This window comes from Camelina sativa, chromosome 10 (assembly GCF_000633955.1).
Source record: "Camelina sativa cultivar DH55 chromosome 10, Cs, whole genome shotgun sequence".
Taxonomy (NCBI): domain Eukaryota; kingdom Viridiplantae; phylum Streptophyta; class Magnoliopsida; order Brassicales; family Brassicaceae; genus Camelina; species Camelina sativa.
The window spans coordinates 1,461,522-1,478,192 of record NC_025694.1 but is presented as its reverse complement, the minus strand read 5'-3'; the positions used below and the strand labels follow the sequence as shown (position 1 = coordinate 1,478,192).

The 16,671-nt window shown below is 36.7% G+C and overlaps 5 protein-coding genes across 7 annotated transcripts; 3 read left to right on the top strand and 2 right to left on the bottom strand.

Annotated features, from left to right (window-relative positions):
* On the top strand, window positions 7–2,412 carry LOC104716411. Of its 2 annotated transcripts, XM_019230830.1 has the most exons (5): window positions 7–914; window positions 1,063–1,390; window positions 1,467–1,504; window positions 1,936–1,979; window positions 2,088–2,412. In XM_019230830.1, exons 1-5 carry the CDS (start codon window positions 278–280, stop codon window positions 2,343–2,345), a joined length of 1,305 nt encoding a protein of 434 aa, XP_019086375.1. In that variant the 5' UTR covers window positions 7–277; the 3' UTR covers window positions 2,346–2,412. The 2 variants fall into 2 exon arrangements, with proteins under 2 accessions (XP_019086375.1, XP_019086374.1); XM_019230829.1 differs by lacking the exons at window positions 1,936–1,979; window positions 2,088–2,412 and adding an exon at window positions 1,657–1,914 and having other exon boundaries at window positions 1,467–1,548.
* LOC104716410 (RNA-binding protein Musashi homolog 2) lies at window positions 2,447–5,388 on the bottom strand. The gene is made up of 13 exons (XM_010433784.2): window positions 5,237–5,388; window positions 4,914–5,070; window positions 4,699–4,788; window positions 4,552–4,617; window positions 4,386–4,451; window positions 4,191–4,276; window positions 4,053–4,098; window positions 3,868–3,922; window positions 3,395–3,655; window positions 3,178–3,308; window positions 2,987–3,091; window positions 2,740–2,895; window positions 2,447–2,652 (listed from the first exon to the last, which is right to left on the bottom strand). Exons 2-13 carry the CDS (start codon window positions 4,929–4,931, stop codon window positions 2,590–2,592), a joined length of 1,143 nt encoding a protein of 380 aa, XP_010432086.1. The 5' UTR covers window positions 4,932–5,070; window positions 5,237–5,388; the 3' UTR covers window positions 2,447–2,589.
* Window positions 8,118–9,584, top strand: LOC104716408 (mitogen-activated protein kinase kinase kinase YODA-like). Its single transcript, XM_010433783.1, has one exon. The coding sequence runs from the start codon at window positions 8,178–8,180 to the stop codon at window positions 9,258–9,260; it is 1,083 nt and encodes a 360-aa protein (XP_010432085.1). The 5' UTR covers window positions 8,118–8,177; the 3' UTR covers window positions 9,261–9,584.
* On the top strand, window positions 10,476–13,698 carry LOC104716407 (PI-PLC X domain-containing protein At5g67130-like). 2 transcript variants are annotated; one of them, XM_010433781.2, is made up of 10 exons: window positions 10,476–10,652; window positions 10,739–10,861; window positions 10,970–11,107; window positions 11,420–11,518; window positions 11,587–11,700; window positions 11,786–11,875; window positions 12,637–12,736; window positions 12,825–13,048; window positions 13,170–13,256; window positions 13,391–13,698. In XM_010433781.2, the coding sequence occupies exons 1-10, from the start codon at window positions 10,590–10,592 to the stop codon at window positions 13,568–13,570; spliced, it is 1,218 nt and encodes a 405-aa protein (XP_010432083.1). In that variant the 5' UTR covers window positions 10,476–10,589; the 3' UTR covers window positions 13,571–13,698. The 2 variants fall into 2 exon arrangements, with proteins under 2 accessions (XP_010432083.1, XP_010432084.1); XM_010433782.2 differs by lacking the exons at window positions 12,637–12,736; window positions 12,825–13,048; window positions 13,170–13,256 and adding exons at window positions 12,064–12,287; window positions 12,409–12,495 and having other exon boundaries at window positions 11,786–11,975.
* Window positions 13,608–16,671, bottom strand: LOC104719945 (nicotinate phosphoribosyltransferase 1; the record flags this gene model as incomplete). Its single annotated transcript, XM_010437926.1, has 15 exons — window positions 13,608–13,871; window positions 13,965–14,077; window positions 14,166–14,274; window positions 14,348–14,446; window positions 14,554–14,688; window positions 14,778–14,952; window positions 15,039–15,097; window positions 15,194–15,310; window positions 15,410–15,511; window positions 15,598–15,673; window positions 15,774–15,835; window positions 15,913–16,047; window positions 16,143–16,262; window positions 16,343–16,487; window positions 16,568–16,671. Coding segments are annotated over 15 exons (1,629 nt in total), but the record flags the coding sequence as incomplete, so codon positions are not given.

Below are 16,671 nucleotides of genomic sequence, written 5' to 3'. Positions count from 1 at the left end.
AAACCCTTCTCTCTCCTCACTCTCTCTCTCCTCACTCTCTCTCCTCTCTCTCTCTCTCTATACTCTCAAAGTTCTCACCTTTTGAGATTATTTACAAAAGAACAGAAAAGTACAGTTTCTTTATTCTCTTTTTATAAACACTTTACATCATCACTCTTGAACACTTCTCAATCTCCGGTCAACAAATGAGTTCAATTTCTTAAAAAAAAAAGTTTCATTCTTTCCAAACTTTAATCTGAGATTTGTTCTTCTGAGAAATCCGACCCCAAAAAAAAACATGAGAAAGACTTCAGTTTCATCAAACAGTTTTGGTGGGTTTTTAAGTCCCGGAGCTCCGAGTTACGCCGATAACAAAGGTTGGAGCTCCGAGAGAGTTCCTCATCCTTCTTCCTCAACTACTTCCACCGCTTCGATTAACGGTGGTCGTCGTCACATCGGCTCAGCTTCAGCTTTAACGACACCGTTTTACAGCGGTAGAGCTATACCTTCGAAGTGGGAAGATGCTGAGCGGTGGATTTGTAGCCCCGTTGCGACGTACCCACAAGGTGTTTGTAAAAACTCCTCAGTGACTTCTCAGTTCTCTGAACAGATGCGTCAGAAATCTAAAAGCGGTCCCATTGTTCCTCCTACGCTGCCTCATCCTCATCCTACGTCTTCCTCCTCGGCGATTGGGTGTTATCACTACTCTCCGAGGATGATGATGCGTTCCATGGAAGCTCCTCCCAAGGGTTTAATGGTTGTTGGTTCACCCTTCTCTACTGGTGTTTTGGAGGCGGATAGGGTTTTTAGAGGCAGTGTCGGTGCTGGTGGTGGATATGATAGCTATGGACATGGACCTGGACACGGTCATAGCCGGAGTTGGGTTGATTTGATGAGTGAAGAAACTTCATCTCTTAGTTCCAAAACTGATACAGGTAAATAACATTCTCTCTTGATGAATCTGAAATTAGAATCTTTGGTTCACAAATTGCAAAAAGCTTAGATCTTTAAGGGGATTGAGAGCTGATTCGTATGAAGTTATGTTCAAGATCTAAGCTTTGTTGATTTTGGAAATATGTGCAGAGGAGAAAGCAGAGATGATGACGGCGACTCAATCTCCGGTGGTTTCAAGAAGAGATATGGCGACTCAGATGAGTCCAGAAGAGACGAGTCCTAATAATAATAATCAGTCTCCACCACTGGTTGTTTCTGTGATTGAGCCTCCTCCTTGTAGAGGTGAAGTGAGAGAAGTGAAAATGGATAAAGGAGCAAGGATGATTAAGCGTCCAAAGAGACGAGTAATGTCTTCTAGGATTATTAGGAGAGAGCAACCTGAGGTTGAAGATAACTCTGAAGCTTCTGCCTCTTCTTCTTCTTGGGATATCTCAGAACCAGCCATGACTCTTTCTAAGTAATCAAAGTTGTGTGTATCTGTTTTTTTATATCTGTTTCTTCTTTGGTCAGCCATTAATGTGAAATATTTGCAGGTTGCAAAGAGAAGAAGCTAAGATAGCAGCTTGGGAAAATCTGCAGAAGGCGAAAGCAGAAGCAGCCATTAGAAAACTTGAGGTCAGTCCTCCTTCACTTACTTTGTATACGCTCCTCTCCTCATAAACCAACCACAGATCATGAACTGTTTATTATATACTGAAATGTCTTTGGCTTTTGAATCAATAGGTGAAACTGGAGAAGAAGAAATCAGCATCAATGGATAAGATCTTGAACAAGCTTCAAACAGCTAAGATAAAAGCACAAGAGATGAGGAGAAGTTCAGTATCCAGTGAACATGAACAACAACAGCAACAAGGGAATCATCAAGTCTCCAGAAACTCGGTGAAGATGAGTCATCTTGTCCGAAGACATACGTTCATGACTCCTTTCATGACTTGCTTTGCTCCTCGTGTTGATTGCAGAAAATCTTCTTCTGCTCTATGATTTTTTTTATTNCTTGGGAAAATCTGCAGAAGGCGAAAGCAGAAGCAGCCATTAGAAAACTTGAGGTCAGTCCTCCTTCACTTACTTTGTATACGCTCCTCTCCTCATAAACCAACCACAGATCATGAACTGTTTATTATATACTGAAATGTCTTTGGCTTTTGAATCAATAGGTGAAACTGGAGAAGAAGAAATCAGCATCAATGGATAAGATCTTGAACAAGCTTCAAACAGCTAAGATAAAAGCACAAGAGATGAGGAGAAGTTCAGTATCCAGTGAACATGAACAACAACAGCAACAAGGGAATCATCAAGTCTCCAGAAACTCGGTGAAGATGAGTCATCTTGTCCGAAGACATACGTTCATGACTCCTTTCATGACTTGCTTTGCTCCTCGTGTTGATTGCAGAAAATCTTCTTCTGCTCTATGATTTTTTTTATTGAAAAGACAAAATGTACACTGCAAATTTTTCTTGTAAAGCTTTTTCTGTTCCAACTTTTTTTTTTAACTTGTCTGCATAATACACCACCATCACAAAGTAGGTTCACTGGTTCCCAGGTAAAACATAAACAAAAGCTTCAATTGAATAGATCCCGAGAATTTTTCAGTCTATTAGACAACTGGAGTTTATACAAATGAGAAGGCCAAAGCTATGATATGTTGGTCTGGTGCATTTAGTATGGCCGGTACCTCCAGTCTGATCTTGATGGTCGTGCGTTCGGCATTCCATATCCCCACTAGCAGAGTTTGTTTAAAAACGAAATGAATCAGAATCAAGTTGTATATAAGGAATCTTTGAATGGTGTTCTCAGTTATACACTCACATCGTCCAAACTCATGCCTCCATACATTCGACCAAAAGTACGCATTGGACCTCCTCCATAACCACCCAAATATTCAGGACGAGAAGAACTTAGCATGGAACTTCCACCGGCACTAGGTCCAGCTTCATCAAGTGGTGTTGCTGAATCTATGGCTACCTAGACCCGGAAATCAAAATAATTTAGCTTCTTTAAACATCTGATAAGCTATTGTACTATACTAAGCATCGATTATAAAGCTTGTCTTTACCTCTTGTCCACAAATTTCATGAGATCTTCGGGCTACACGATCTGCAACACCATTTTCAGCAAAAGTAACAAATCCGAAACCTCTATGTCCACTTCTCTTTGGGTCCTATAAGATAAAAAATGAATGTTCCAATACACACGCAAACATTTTCTGAAAGTATCCTCAGTGTAACAATGTAACTTATAGCTCACCTTTGGAATATAAGCATCTTGAATATGGCCAAATCTACCAAAATAATCGCGTAGATCTTCAACAGATGCTTCTTGAGGAAGTCGTCCAACAAAAATCTTGTTTCCTATTCCCCTTGTGGTTGGTTCCCCTCCTAAGATAAAATGAAAATTGCTTATAGCTATTTAAAAATTGTTTTGTTTCTAACTAGTATTTTGGTATTATATGGTAAGTACATACTTCCGTAAAACGAGGCCGGATTATCATACAAAGTAGGAGCACCAAGCGCTGCGTATCTTGTAGCTGCAGAAATATAAGCATCATAAGCTCCATAACCACCTGGAGCTCCGAATCCACCTGCAACAGCCACAGGTGGACGCGACATTCTAGCCACTGGTTGTGGCCTAGGCGGATGGTCATCTTCCTTTGGTGTTGCCCGATCAACAGCCACCGTTGTACCTCCCAAATCATGAGTGTCTTCCATCAGATCCTCCACTGAATCTGAAATCACAAAAAGAAAGGTTCTTCTGAATCCAAACTTTTACAAATAGGTCAAAGATGAACTAAAACTGTGACAGTATCTACAGCCATGATCACATTTGTCAGTTTCTTATGTTTTCTCTCTCACGACTTTGACAATCAAACATGTAAAGAAGGTTCTGTCGTCAAAATTTACAAACGCAAATCAGGAGAAGATTCAAGCGAAAACTGACCAGCACTAGCGAATGTGATAAAACCAATTCCTCGGTGTTGCTTTGAGTTGTGATCCTAAAATAGAAAATGTTGAAATGATATCAAGAGGCACGAGAAGTTAAAGAATTGGGCAGATCTGACCACAAACTCTTCAAAGTATTGATTATATAATCAACACACAATTCGATGATGATAGATTGATTACCTTAGGCATGTATAAGTCTGTTATTTCCCCATACCTCTCAAAATGGCTGCATAACAGTACACAAGGAATGCTTACATTTCCCACAGCTATTAGAAACCATTCTGAAAAAACAGAACACACTAAAACAAATTGGATTACCTTCGGAAATCTGATTCCGAGACTGATGAAGGGATTCGAGCAACGAAAATCCTCGTCACCTTCTTTGCAGGCTGTCTCATCTCTTCCTGGCACAATAACATAACCTTATAAGAACATCAATCTCTTGAACAAAATAAATAAACTAAAATAAATAAACTAATGTCTTATTCAATTCACAAAACCCATGTAACCAACCTTTGGTGTAGCCACTTTTACTTCCAAGATCCTGTTCCCTAAAAAGTGTTCACCTTTCAAAGCGTTCTACAAGTGTTCATACAAACAAGTACTAAGACAGGTTTTTTTCTAGTAGATAAAAGTATCCAGCAACCATTGAAACAAAATATGCAACTCGTAATCATACCTTAGCATCTTCAGCTGAAGCAAAAGTGACATATCCAAACCCACGAGATCTTCCAGTTGATCGATCCTAAACATAACACATCTTCAAACGATTGAATCAAAGCTCATCGTGACATTTCTCAAACATATAATGACTTCAAATGCAAACCTTCATGACAATACAATCCTCCAAGTCTCCAAATTTTGACATGTAATCCTTAAGCCCATCGGAATCAATATCCCATGGGATACCCAAAACCTAAAAAAAGCTAATTAAATTACATATAAAAGCATCGCAGTCACACAATTCAGACAAAAAAGCTCTGGAATGTAAACAAAAAGATCGAAACTTGAGCTCAATGCGAGTAAAAAAAAACCAATTACCACAAGCTTCCGTTCCATGAGAAGAGACTAATGTAGTAGATCTGGAGAAGAATCGAAACCCTAAGACACTCAAAAAAATCTCTCTTTTTCTCTTGGGAGATCACTCGTTCTCTCCTTTTAAACCTCTCACACTCGTCTCTTCCTCTTCTTCTTCCTCCTGCAAACCACAAGCACATCTCTTTCTCACACACAATTATCATCAAACACCAAATCATCATTTTTTTTTTTTTTGGGATTCTCTCCGATTAGAAGAAACAAAAGAAACTTAAAAAATTTATCCTTTTTTAGATTCATTGCGAAACTTTTGAAACTCACACACTGACCTTTTTGAAATCTCTCTATCTCTCTCCCACAAGGATTACCCTAAATTGGCCAGACCCTTTCTCTGGATTTTTCGTTTTGAAATCTCTCTCTCTCTCTCTCTCTCTCTCTCGCTCTAAAAATTGTCGATCTTTATGGAGGAAGCAAGCGAAGATGGGAATATTCCGGCGATAAAACGTTTACCGTCCTCCGCGATTGGTGACACGTGTTGAACATTAATGTTTTTTCTTACCGTTAAGCCCATAAGTTTTAATGGGCTTATCTTTGTAAGTTTAGGAAGGCCTCATAATGGGTATTTTACCAAACATAAAACTACATGCATGACATATCTAGCTAAATGTATGTGTGGAATTTTAAAACCAAAAGATATTTTGTTATTGATTCAAAGATTAATTATACACATTTTTTTAATTTGAATACCACCAAATAATGGCTAAGTATATGAAGAAACTTTGAAATTTTGTTACCGCTAACTCTAATAAATTATATATTTGTATTTGTTAGTTTTGTATAAAATATATGTCTTTATCTAATTAATTCTTTATGTGTTTACCACGTGAAACCTTACAACAAAATTTGAAATTCTAACTAATTTTTGTAACTTCTTTCTATTACCTCAATCTAATAACCTTTTTATTTATTATTTTAACATTATTTTGTTAGTTCTTTAAAAAAATATTTCATCTAGTCTCTCTCTTGTGTTTATCATGTGATACCTAGAAATATTTTGTTTTTTTTATACAATTCATCCTAATAACTTATTTTCTTTATAATCTCTATTTTTTATTTTCGTTAGTTACTTTCAACATTCATCATTATCTCATTTATTCCTCTTGCGTTTATCCCATGAATCCTTAGAACGTAACTTGAACTTCTATTAACGTTTATAACTTTTTGTAAATTTTTAACCACACAAACATTTTGTAATTTTTATAACCATTCACTCTAAGAAAAAGTATTCCATTTATAACATAACTTGAAGGTTGGTGCATCTAATAATGGTAAACGGTCGATTTTTAAGTAATAAAAGAGAGAAGTCGCCATGCAATTGTTATCGTTTAATCATCATTGACCCATACTTCTGGTGGAAATATCAAATGGCCACGTCAAAGTAAAAATATAAACGTTCGTGTGATCACTGATGTGTGAACGAATTTGACCCGTTTCAGTCGTCTACGTGTCTTTTCTATTATTATTATTCACACCCCATTTTGTTATTTTAAAATTTTTTGGCAACTACTTCACAGTTCACACCATTTCGTTCGTCTCACCTAAATTTGTACTAATAATAAAAGTATAAGTATTTATTAATTCAGACCATCGTAGTTAACATCGTAGTACTTTTCATGGTATATCTTAGTACATATATTGCCACACGATTGAATTAACATGTTGTTCATAGAATTTGTTGGCAAGTCACGGTGTCTTTAACTAAAAGGCACTGGAAAAGTGTTAGTTGCATTAATTGGGGTTTCTGGTCTACTTTAATTAAATGTTAACATGTCTTTTAAAATTTTATCAAACTTTGATTACTGATGTGGACATATCATACCGAAATGTTTTAGGTTTGCTAATTATTGTTAATCACATTTCTTTCTATAGAAGTGGTATATTGAGATCGGTACGTATGTATGTTATTAGTTTCTCTAACAACCAAGAGATTTTAGAATCATTAATTAGTTTCAAGAATATATTCCTTCATCTTATGTATAACAACATATCAAGGGAAATCAAACTAATTTTATTCTATGTTTCTCCGAACATTATAAACTTGGAAATAATCTCAACTAAACTGGGCTAAAATCAAGATGTTACTTTTGGAAGCACAGTAGTATAATAAGACTATTGAGTTATTCGAATCTTTCAACCAATTTTAGGGAGAATTATTTTAGAAAAAAATAAACAATTTAGTACTGAGTAGATGATAAAATCTTGAGCATCCATACATACATGTTGTTAATGAGATGTCACATGTGGATGAGGTTTTCACAAATTTTCTCGTAATTCAACACTGTTTCTACGAGAGCAAAACACTCATCACCCTCAAATATGTGACCTTTAATATTATTTTATTTACAAATATACAATAATAACCAATATTCACAGCCATATAAAATACCTCACAAGTGAGGGGAAAAAAATAATCTATAAAAGAATAATTGATAGAATCTTCCCTCAGATTTTTACGCTACTTAATAAGAAACGCGAATCACATGGTAGATCTTGACACAAACGTGTAGAACTACAAATCCAATTTACCACATAAATATATATATATATATATATATATACATATATATGTCATCAAACAATTATAGATAAAACATCTTCAAAACATAAGATTTATATCTAATAAATATTATAAGATAACATAAATCAATCTTTTATAGCTAACAAATCTAAAACATTACTAAAGAAAAAAAAATATCTTATCAAAAGTAAAAGATAAATTATATTTTTGAAAACAAAATCATTTAATATCATTATCTTTCTATAGTGCTATATTTTTGAATAAATGTAAAATAAATAAATAAATAAAAAAAGCTAATATACAGTGGAAGCAAAAGAGAGTCTTGGGTTGGGTCTCCTCTTCTTCACACCTCACACCTCTCCCCCACGTTTTCTTTATGGACCGCTATTTCTTCTCCTAGCCAAGAGAAGAGCTTATTATTATTATTTGTACACATATAATTTGGTGAAATAAATAAATAAATACTTCTATATAATCACGTGCATTAACTACATATATACACAAACTATTATCTTCTTCTTTTTTTTCTTAAATATATAAAATTTGGGAAAAAAAAATAATCTCAATCTCAAAAGTATATATATAAAAACAGAAGTAGGGTTGGAGATGAAGAAGAAAGTGTAAAGAAACTGTTTCATAATAAGACTCTTTTTTTATTTTTTGGTTTTGCTTTGAGCTCAAAAAATTTAATAATGGAGTGGATTCGTAGAGAAACAATTGGTCACGGAAGCTTCTCTACGGTTAGTTTAGCAACTACCTCTGGAAGCTCTACAACGACGTTGTTTCCACCGTTAATAGCTGTGAAATCCTCCGGAGTTGTTTGCTCCGCCGCGTTGATGAACGAGAGATACGTTCTTGATTACCTCGGAGATTCTTCTGAGATCGTGCGTTGTTTTGGTGAAGGGAAGACGGTGGAGAACGGTGAAGAGGTTTACAATCTGTTTCTTGAGTATGCCTCTGGTGGTAACCTTGCTGATCGGATCAAAAACTCCGGTGAAGGTTTGCCGGAGTTTGAAGTGAGGAGGTTCACGAGATCGATTGTTAAAGGGTTGTGTCATATCCACAAGAATGGTTTCTCTCATTGTGATTTAAAGCTTGAGAATGTTTTGGTTTTTGGTGATGGTGATGATCATGTCAAGATTTCTGATTTCGGTTTGGCTAAACGGACAAGAAGTAGTGATGGGGTTAATGATGGTGGTGTTGAGATTAGAGGAACTCCGTTGTATATGGCACCGGAATGTGTGAACCACGGCGAGTTTGAGTCTCCGGCGGATATATGGGCTTTGGGATGCTCTGTTGTTGAGATGTCTAGTGGTAAAACGGCGTGGTGTTTGGATGAAGGAGATATGTTGAGGAGTAATAATGTTATGTCTTTGATGGTACGTATTGGTTCAGGTGATGAGGTTCCGAGGATTCCGGTTGAAATGTCGGAGGAAGGTAAAGATTTCGTGAGCAAGTGTTTTGTTAAAGACGCGGCTGAGAGATGGACGGCTCAGATGCTTTTGGATCATCCCTTCTTAGCCGTTGATGATGGTCATGAGAGTAGTGGGTCTTATTTGAGTTTGATGAGGTGTGGCGAAGAAGACGAAGCTTCGGTTTCGCCGAGGAATCCATTTGATTTTCCCGGTTGGAATTCGGTTCATTCTCCGGTTAACGAATCGGTTAGGTTTAGTTCATTGGTAAGGTCGCCGGAGGAGAGAATCAGTGGTTTGGTCAGTGAGATGATTGTGGTACCTGATTGGTCGGTGTCGTGTGATTGGGTCAACGTGAGGTGAGAATTGGAGTTAGTTTTTTTTTTTCTTTGTTGTGGAGAAAGGACCAAGTCATTGTGTTGTAGGAGATTATCATGGGTGGGTCGTTTTACTATTGACGGTCCTGATTTAATTTAGCTCGTTGACTAATGTAAATTATACTATTGAAATCAGAATATTCTTGGATGGATGGATGAAACTGAGAGTTTTTGTTGTGCCATTGTATGTTACTACTCTCTCTAATCTAATCTAATATTTATTGTTACAAAGTTACAACTCATCATCAATGTTTTTGTAACAGAGATTCTCTCAATTCGAAAAAGAAAATAGAAAAGCTTTTGATTTTAATTATTTGTCGGTTATTAGATTTAATATGAGAAAGTAAGTTATCAGAATCTGAACAAATTCAATGATACTAGAAGACTGAAGTAGCTTTTGGCCACCGACTTAAGTTCTTATATGGACTAAAATGCTGGTTTTGTTATAAATATTTAAGTACTATAAGATTCGATTTAATTATAGGGATTAAGAGAAGGCCATGGATGGTTTTATATTGCTGTCCAATGGAAGGTTTCGGCTAAGGGGGGGAGGTAGAGTCGTAGAGAGGAGTAAAGGTGTGGAAGTGAAAATGTAGATATTGGGCCCTAGAGTCCTCTTTAACAGATAATATAATTGGGCTTTGATGTGGAATGAACCAAGTTATAAATTAAACCAATTATTGAATTAGCTAATTAGTTTTGAAAAGTAATTAATTTCTTTGTGTTGAAATGTTAAATAAAACCATAGTGTACCACTAAACTATTCCTAGTGTACCTCGACGTGTGTACTATCCAAATCAAATCAATATACTCGGTCTTTTTTATGCATCTTACTGATTCTCCTATTCGTGTGTTATCTGTATGAAGAAGAAAGGTCAAGGTCAAAGGATGACTCGGTAACACATGACATTTCTAATGCACATATATAAATTCAACATGGTGATAGAAATTTTTTTTTAAACGAGAGAATCACACGACTTTTAAACAAGATTAAGGAGATGACTCGGTTTGATTTCTAAGCACATTATATAATTCCACATGGTGATAGAATATTTGAAACAAAATTTTAAATGAATATATTAGAGAAATCACACGGCTTTTTAACGAACATCAGAATCTGAATTATTGAAAATTATAAATCAAGAAAATTCCAAAGTTCCAACTGTCTCAACCATAAAACGCTGCGTTTTAACCAAATTATCTCTCTCCCATCACTTGAAAAGAAACATCAGCATTTAAACTTTCCTTTAACAAAACATCTTCTCTCTATCTTTCTTTCTTTCGCTAACAAAACATTAAAGAGAAAAAAGAAAAAATGGGTTTCTTTAATCTGATGATCATAGCTTTATGTTTCTCATCTTTCGTTTACAGTCTCGAGGTTCTTCTTATACACACTTCTCTTATAATTTTTATGAAATATTTTATAGTAAATTAGTAACAGAGAGGTTTTGATTTTGCTCACAGATGGGTGAAACGTGTAGTTCGACCAGCCAATGCGACGCCGGATTGGGTTGCCAGAGTTGTCCAGCGAACGGAAACACGGGTTCTACTTGTACCCGGATCCAACCTCTTAACCCGACTTCAAAGGTTCGTGTTTTACAATTTCTTGATTTTCTTGATTTTTTTTTTTTTTTATATATATATAGTTGTTCTTGAGAGTGATGATGGATTGCATGTGGTTTTGATGATGGGTAGGTGAATGGTTTGCCGTTTAACAAGTACTCGTGGCTAACAACACACAATTCGTACGCAATCACGGGGGCAAATTCGGCAACTGGCTCTATCTTACTCTCCCCAAAGAATCAAGAAGACTCCATCACTAATCAGCTTAAGGTCTACGTTCATCTTTATTGACAATTTTCGTATAGAATTTTCCTTTTGCTAAATTTGGTATTTGACTTAATTTGCAAGTATCTTTTTTGCCTTAGGTTTCAATAAACGACAATGTCGTCAGCTTTTAGTTGGTGGCTTTGGTTGTGAAAGATTAACTTTTTTGTTTGTTACTTTCCACGTGTAAAAATGATCCAAATTGTTTTTGAGCTGTTCCTCAATAATTTGTTCTTTACATGTTAGTTTGTCAATCTGTGAACTGTCAGTATGATTTGCTTTTTAGTTGACCTTTGGACATCTGTTGTGTTGTTGTAGAATGGTGTGAGAGGGATTATGCTTGATACATATGATTTTCAGAACGATATATGGCTGTGTCATTCCACTGGAGGGGCTTGCTTTAACTTCACAGCCTTTGTAAGTCTGCAATTGAATCATTTGAATTTGGATTGTGAGTCAACATAAACTGATCAACACCTTTGCAGCAACCGGCTATCAATGCGCTCAAAGAGATCAATGATTTTCTTGAATCAAACTTATCTGAGATTGTTACCATCATTCTTGAAGATTATGTCAAATCTCCAAATGGTTTGACTAAGGTACATTTTTGCCAAATAGCTTTTGACACCACCGTTTTGATAGTCGTATCTAATGCGAAGAATCGATCTTTTGATACTATGTAAGGTGTTCAAAGCATCTGGATTGAGTAAATTCCAGTTACCACTTTCGAGAATGCCTAAAGACGGTACAGACTGGCCTACAGTGGATGATATGGTGAAGCAGAACCAAAGGCTTGTGGTTTTTACTTCGAAGAAGGATAAAGAAGCTTCTGAAGGATTTGCTTACCAGTGGAATTATATGGTTGAAACCCAATGTGAGTTTTTTTTTATGAACTTTAATCAAACATGAACCTAGATTAAAGGACCAGCTTAACAAGATGATGTTTTGTGTTGTTATGTAAGATGGTAATGATGGATTGAAGGATGGATCATGCTCGAGTCGATCTGAATCTTCTCCATTGGATACCAAGTCTCGGTCTTTGGTGTTTCAGAACTATTTTGAAACCAATCCGAATTCAACGCAAGCATGTGCGGATAATTCTTCTCCGTTGATCGAAATGATGAGAACTTGCCATGAAGCAGCGGGTAAAAGATGGCCTAACTTCATAGCCGTTGATTTTTACCAGGTGCTCCTTTGACTTTGACAAATCCTACATTTTGTATAGCTGATCTTCTAAAAGTTTGTTGCTTGGAATCCGGAAGTCTAATTTTCAGAATCTCATTGTGCTATTGAATGTTTGATCGCAGAGGAGTGACAGTGGAGGAGCTGCAGAAGCTGTAGATGAAGCAAATGGTCGTCTCACATGCGGTTGTGACAGCTTAGTCTATTGCAAGGTATGTTACACACTTAACAAGTAACATATTCTTCTTCCTCTAGGGCAGAGCCTTTTGGTCTCGAATTGGGGTCTTAAGTTTATGGAATAGAATTGGGGTCATATTGAGCTAATGATAAATGTGNCTACAGTGGATGATATGGTGAAGCAGAACCAAAGGCTTGTGGTTTTTACTTCGAAGAAGGATAAAGAAGCTTCTGAAGGATTTGCTTACCAGTGGAATTATATGGTTGAAACCCAATGTGAGTTTTTTTTTATGAACTTTAATCAAACATGAACCTAGATTAAAGGACCAGCTTAACAAGATGATGTTTTGTGTTGTTATGTAAGATGGTAATGATGGATTGAAGGATGGATCATGCTCGAGTCGATCTGAATCTTCTCCATTGGATACCAAGTCTCGGTCTTTGGTGTTTCAGAACTATTTTGAAACCAATCCGAATTCAACGCAAGCATGTGCGGATAATTCTTCTCCGTTGATCGAAATGATGAGAACTTGCCATGAAGCAGCGGGTAAAAGATGGCCTAACTTCATAGCCGTTGATTTTTACCAGGTGCTCCTTTGACTTTGACAAATCCTACATTTTGTATAGCTGATCTTCTAAAAGTTTGTTGCTTGGAATCCGGAAGTCTAATTTTCAGAATCTCATTGTGCTATTGAATGTTTGATCGCAGAGGAGTGACAGTGGAGGAGCTGCAGAAGCTGTAGATGAAGCAAATGGTCGTCTCACATGCGGTTGTGACAGCTTAGTCTATTGCAAGGTATGTTACACACTTAACAAGTAACATATTCTTCTTCCTCTAGGGCAGAGCCTTTTGGTCTCGAATTGGGGTCTTAAGTTTATGGAATAGAATTGGGGTCATATTGAGCTAATGATAAATGTGTATATGGACAGTCAAACGCACCTTTTGGAACATGCGATGCACCCCCTCCAAAGTCATCTCCTTCACTAGTCACTGGAGGAACTTCTTCTTCACGGAATTCAACAAATCTTCCTGCGGGTAATGCTGATTCTACAGCAATTGGATGGTCATCTCTCATTCTGATCTCTGCAGCGACTCTCTTGCTGTGGTGATAGTTCTTCAGTGAGCTCAGTTTGCTTTGATATGATATGACACAAATGATATGATTTCCCTTTATACATTTCCACGAAATTGACCAAAACATTCAATACATTATTGGTGAGTAGAATTTTTGAGATAATGATGTTGTAAAAAGAGTGAGACCAGTGGCAAAGCTGATACTATGGTGTTGTACACACACACACCGAACCAGATAACCGATGTTTGAGTAAATTCTCAATGCAGTTCACCGACAGGAGCTTCGTTGAGCCAGAGGAAGTGGATGAAGTCATACAACTTGGCGCTGACACTAACCTGCAAGTGTAAGTAAAAGTCAGATTTCTCTCAGAATGCTCTTGGTACAAAGTACAAATAGGTTTTCTCAGGGGTTTAGTTGGATTATTATACCTTATATGGAGTAGGGTTTAATCTTCTCATATGATCGGGTCTCATGTTTTCAAGCTGTTTGATGCAACGGTTTCTTAGCTCTCTCAATGGCTCTAGCTCTTCCCTAGCTTCATCTTCATGACAGTAAAAAAAAAAGAAAAACACAATTGAGTCATAAGCATTTGTCAGTATCCAGTAAGAACTGAGAGCTCTGTTTTTAACCTGCATTTCCACGCCAATAACATTTCAGAAGCTCTTCAACGCGTTGTGGCACCACATAAGCCCTTTTCGATTCATTGAATGGATGACGGCAAAGTAACCTTTCACCGACCTTAGGATCCAAAATAAATAAATTAAAAGGCAAAATTGAAATATTTTAAGAAAGCTAAATGTCTTTCTTTTACCTTTGGAGGTGGTTCGTTCTCTCCAGTCATTATATCAACCAGAGGGTAACCCTCTTTTCCGAATAATCTGTAAGTACGCTTTTTACATGGTATCGATACCTGAAGAGAGCAAAGAAAAAGAAAAGCGAGTGGGTGTAATGGTTTATACAAAGAACACATAAAGTTTGAAGCAACAGTGTTAATGGAAATGAGTCCAAAATTCAAACCTTAGTAACATCTTCAGAAAGTTTGATCCGAGGCTGATTGTTTATTTCCACTAGTTTGAAAACACAACCTAATGCAGCTTGTGCATAGCAAGTCACTAAGTTGGTTCCAATTCCAAATGCATCTACTTCATGACCCTTTCAGGATGAAAAAAAAAAAGATTTTGTTACATTTCAAGGTGAGGCCTAAAGGTAAAAAAAGTTCTCAAGGTTAAGCAGAGGTTTACCTGTTTATTTAGGGCATCGACTGTCTCTTCGTTTAGATCATTACTAGCAGTGATGATCATCTTCCCGAAATCAGGAACTTTGAGGTCTTTCTCTATGGCACAAAAGAATTTCCTGACCTCAGTAGAAAGATAGGCTAAGTCACCTGAATCCAGTCTAATGCCTACTGCTTTGTATCTGCATAACAGCACAAAGTCATGAATCTTCAAAAAATTGCAACGGCAAATCAAAAATGGAGAACTAATGGAAGACTGATTACACACCCCAATTCGTTAAGTGCTAGAGCAACAGCGCAGAAGTTTGGAATTCCACTCTTCATCACCTGTGTAAGACAGTTAGAAACACTAGTTCTTTGTAAACTACGATAACACCCATAAAACCTTAACTTCAGATAAGATGAAATAATGTTATTACTCACATCGTAAGTGTCTACAAGAGCAAGGAAGGAGTTTGGGAATGCCAGTGCGTATGAAATTAATGCTGCAAGCTCGCTTTGATTTGTCTCGGAAAAAATCCCTTGTAATGAAGATGAATTCTGTCGTCCACCAATCAAAAGAAAGATTATGATGAAGAGATGAATTAAAAACAGAACAATACTACACTGAGAAAAAAAATTAGATTTGGCTTAACAAACCTGAATCTTTGTTAGGCATGATTGGACCAAACAAACAAAATCCTCGCAAGTGCTATTCCCATCAGAACTTCGCTGCACTTTGTCAACAATTTCATCAAGGCCCTACAAAAGAACCAATGTAAAGTATCAATTATGTTAACTACATAATGGAGCTGAGTTTTTCACAAATTTTGCTAAAGCAAACTTACCAGGAATGAGCTAACAAAAGCATGAGAATGAGTACCACGAAGGGGTATCCCAAACAGTTTCCCCGCTGCAACATTGCTGCGGTAAAAACAAAGCAAGGAAAATAGAAATAAATCATACCCTCTCTTCCCTATCAATGCTTCCATAACAAAACAAAATCACTAGTAAAGAGACATACCTTGTTGCATCAAAACCTCCAAGGTAGCAATATTTAGATGCACTAATTGCGCCATCGGGTCCCTATAACAATACATATCAGAGATGCACCAAACAAAATCTCAACATCTAAAACAGATAACATGTTCAGAGTGAGAAACCTGAGCTCTTCGAGCACCAAACTCGAGCAGAAGCTTAGACTTTCCAGCAACAAAACGATGTCTTGCTGCATTAGTAGCAACCAAAGATGCATAATTGATGAGATTGAGGAACGGAGTTTCCAACAATTGCACAACCTAAGTCAGCATAAAGAAAACAGAAACTGATCAAAACATGATCATTCGAATCTAAAAGAGAGTAGAGATGGATCGTAGTAGTAAGTAAAACTCACAGCAACAGGACCTTCGATTCTGAGTAAAGGAACTTTAGGGAAAACAACTGATCCTTCCGGAATAGCATACACTTCAATGTCAGAACAATCAAGTCCTCGGAGATAATCACAAAAAGCTTCCTGATTTTTCAAATTACAAAAACAGTTTAAAAAAAAAAGATGAAAAAAAATCGAAACTTTTTGGGTTTTGTTATATATACCTCACAACCAGGCAACGAATCACGAACGAAATCGATCTCTTGATCAGTCAAATTGAAATTAGCGAGGAACTTGATGCATTCTTCTAAACCAGCAAAGATAGTGTACTCTCCACCAAACGGGTTCTTACGAAAATACAAATCAAACCTGAAAAGAGAGAATCGAAAAAGATGGAAACTTTTTGGATTCAAAAGATTCGAAATTTTAAGGAATTTTTATATGCATACACAGATCGCTCAGATTGTTTGCCAGCTTTCCAGTAAGCATAAGCCATGGTGAATTGGTAAAGATCATTGAGCAGAGGTGTGACCATCGGGTTAGTGGGTCCGTT

Coding starts and splice junctions, on each gene's coding strand:
- LOC104716410 (XM_010433784.2), bottom strand. Junction 4,618..4,698: donor AGGATTGTATTGTCATGAAG/GTTTGCATTTGA, acceptor TGTTATGTTTAG/GATCGATCAACTGGAAGATC. Junction 4,452..4,551: donor CTTCAGCTGAAGATGCTAAG/GTATGATTACGA, acceptor GAACACTTGTAG/AACGCTTTGAAAGGTGAACA.
- LOC104716407 (XM_010433781.2), top strand. CDS start 10,590: ATGGGTTTCTTTAATCTGATGATCATAGCTTTATGTTTCTCATCTTTC. Junction 12,737..12,824: donor TTATATGGTTGAAACCCAAT/GTGAGTTTTTTT, acceptor TTGTTATGTAAG/ATGGTAATGATGGATTGAAG. Junction 13,049..13,169: donor TAGCCGTTGATTTTTACCAG/GTGCTCCTTTGA, acceptor GTTTGATCGCAG/AGGAGTGACAGTGGAGGAGC.
- LOC104716408 (XM_010433783.1), top strand. CDS start 8,178: ATGGAGTGGATTCGTAGAGAAACAATTGGTCACGGAAGCTTCTCTACG.
- LOC104716411 (XM_019230830.1), top strand. CDS start 278: ATGAGAAAGACTTCAGTTTCATCAAACAGTTTTGGTGGGTTTTTAAGT. Junction 915..1,062: donor TAGTTCCAAAACTGATACAG/GTAAATAACATT, acceptor AAATATGTGCAG/AGGAGAAAGCAGAGATGATG. Junction 1,391..1,466: donor CCAGCCATGACTCTTTCTAA/GTAATCAAAGTT, acceptor AAATATTTGCAG/GTTGCAAAGAGAAGAAGCTA.